This window comes from Seriola lalandi, unplaced genomic scaffold, assembly GCF_002814215.2.
Source record: "Seriola lalandi dorsalis isolate HSWRI2012SDOR001 ecotype SW California unplaced genomic scaffold, Sedor1 jcf7180002054383, whole genome shotgun sequence".
In the NCBI taxonomy this organism is placed as follows: Eukaryota; Metazoa; Chordata; class Actinopteri; order Carangiformes; family Carangidae; genus Seriola; species Seriola lalandi.
Window position 1 is genome coordinate 164574 of NW_019524936.1, and position 2899 is coordinate 167472.

Sequence of the window (2899 nt, forward strand, 5' to 3'; positions counted from 1 at the left end):
GATATTGTGGTGCGTGGTCGTCATCTTAAGCCACAGTTTTGACCCATTGTTGTCCAAAACCAATGACAAAACATGAGCCACACTGTTGCATTGGCTTACATGTTCCCACTTTGATCTTGAGTCAAGGCTAAATACACCATTTTGTTCTAATAAATACTCAACAGGCAACCATAGTGTATTAATCCACTGCTGAAAACAGCCCAAGATAAATGCACCGTTTACTCCTGTTTGAGTGAAAACAACAGCACTCATCTGTTTTAGGAAATTACTTACCCTTTTTAAAAAATGAAACTAATCATTTGTTACCCGTTTTTACAGTTTTACATCTTCAGTAGAACTGATAACACCAGAGTAACACCAGAATTTTCCTTTAGTTTTAACAGAGGAAGATTGTAAGAGTCTGCACATGAGGAATACTGCCATACTGTTGGTACTACTCAGCTTTGAATATCACATGAGAGCTGAAGTATTTAACAGCTGGAAACACAAACACTGTTTGATGCAAAGTGATCTGCTCCAACCTTGCACCAACACAAGAATCCTGTTCTTATAGATGTTGTTTTTGTTCACGCTTATGATTCTTTCATTCTTAGATGTGCTTAATACATTATCCACCCCACAGGTCTCTCCAGACAAGCCACTGTTGTGACACGCGGCTGGCTCTTGGATACAGTTGCAACCTACACCCTCCAAAACTTCAAAAGCTACTCAACATGAGCTGAGGGACCCAGTGCATTATAACCACCCACAGCCATGGGTTTTCCTCTCATGGTCTGTTTTATAAATTCAGTGTTTTGTTTTTTCTTGTTATGTGCAATGCTGTCACTATACTGTCATCTGTTTCATTGATAAGCTGAAAGCTCTGTGTGTTGTATGTGCATGACACGATATGTATAAAGTTTATAAACAGAAGATGTTTGAATTGAGTCTTTTTCTTTTTGCTTGAATTACACTGGTATTAGTGCACACATAAATATATCAATGATACCCACAATAACTAGTAACCTAAGTAACCTCCCTTGGCATCCAAATTAATTAAATGCTACACTCAAAGTTAAGTTGACATTGTCATTGTGATCAATATCATCCTTGGGGGTTTCAGAGAGAACAATTTACAGTATTTAGTACTTGATGTCTCCTGTCAGGTTTAATGTATTTTAGTAAGCTCTTGTCATCCCTGTTCTCCAATGTTCCCACTGATGTTCCATGGTTCTGCAACTGTTTGCAAATCCCTAGTGTAATACCAGCTTTCTAGCTTTCCTGAACATCGCTTGTATGATGTAACATGTTCTGCACAGAGTTTTCATAAATTATTCTACAGCCAGCGTGTGGGAATGAAATGACAGGGAAGAGATTTATAGGAATGGGCCATATGAGGGCACAAAATGACCCCCCTTATGTGTACAAGCTTTTATGTAATCTCAAGAAGATAAAAGTGCATGTCAGATAAGGCCACATTAAAGTATTGCTTTAGAACATCATGCAGCTGTAACACTTGGGTGTGTAGGGTGGTTTTTAGGTAAAAGGTAAAATGGGTCAGAGCAGATTGAAATCCTCCTTAATTATAATGTGATGGTGCTGTAATTTGGGCTGCTAATAAAGATTGTTTGCATTATTGATTAATCTGCTAATTATTTCCTTGATTAATCTGGTCAATAAAATTTCAAAATTGGACACAGTCTCTCTAAAGTCCAATGTGATGTCTAAATGAGATTTTAAACAACAATAAAGCAGCAAACCACTATTTTCTATGTAAAGATATAGGAGTAATGGTGTGCTGAGCATAGAACCACCCCTCTGTATGGTTGTGATCTTGTGATCCAGCTTTTTTGTGCTTTGTTTTGGTAGCTGGTTTGGCAGCACATGCATGTTAATGCATGTACGTGTGCATGATAGTGCAGGAGTCCCTCACTGTTAAACTGACCCTCCACACAGAGGCACCGCTCACAGGTGAGATGGCGCAGTGCAGCATGCAGTACTCAGGAGAGTGCAACCTTCCAGAATTTCCTCCACTGCCTAAAAACGCCTCGGACAAAGAAAGATAAGTTAGCACAGACTAGCTGCCATGGGGACTTCTGGCTCAAATCCTGGTTAAAACATCTGTAAACATTTTACTGGCACCGTCAATGTCATTTGTGCCGCCAGCTGAATTTCTTTCTGGCTCCAACTTTGAACTGTCCTTACCAAGATGGAGAACACTAGGAGCTGCCAAAGGCCCCCGGCTTGACTCGGAACTGGCTTTTCTTCTCCTTAACTGTAAGTAACTTGGTTGCTACTTAATTTTCCATGTCTGTTTTCATTAGTGACCGGCTACATAAGGTACAGTTATGTTAGCTAACTTGCTGTTACTGATATTATGAATGTGCTGGCAAACGTTTCTACCGCTAGCTAGCTTACTGCCGGCATTGCTGTGGGCTAACGGTTGTGTCTGGATTGTTTCTTGTTACTGTTACACGTTAACTTTATTCGGTTGTGCTTCTTGATGTGTTTAGTGTCCGCTTTCACTGGGCTCTGCAACACTTTGCTGACCGACAAGGTGAAAGGAAGGAAGGGTTGTGGCCCACGAAGTATTTGTAGTGGTCTGGATCCTGGTGGTCCAGTGTGACATCTAGTGGCAGTTACGATCATTTACAGAACCTTTTACTTGCGTCTTTTGTCCTACCAACATAAAACCCAGAGATATTCCGGTGAACAGCTGAAAATGGGAAATAAACATTTTAATCATTATCAAAGTAGCTTTAATTTTTTTTCTGATTGACTCATTTAGTATTCAATTTATTATTTAGGGTCCAGTTGAAATTTTAGGTTGCGATCAGCACCAATTAATGCTGTGATTTTGCGTGTGCTCTCACTATGTGGATGAGGTAATTACATGTGTAATGTCTGCCCACTAATGGAA

At 39.8% G+C, this 2899-nt stretch overlaps 1 protein-coding gene across 3 annotated transcripts in view; it reads left to right on the top strand.

The window, feature by feature from the left end:
- The window catches only part of LOC111657129 (BRCA1 DNA repair associated), a 23475-nt gene extending 22563 nt beyond the window's left edge, over window positions 1-912 (top strand). For all 3 annotated transcript variants that reach the window (XM_023409170.2, XM_023409168.2, XM_023409169.2), the window contains exon 21: window positions 623-912. In XM_023409170.2, the coding sequence (XP_023264938.1) occupies window positions 623-717 (95 nt within the window). In that variant the 3' untranslated portion in view covers window positions 718-912. The remainder of the gene's footprint in view (window positions 1-622) is intronic.
- The last annotated feature ends 1987 nt before the right edge of the window (window positions 913-2899 follow it).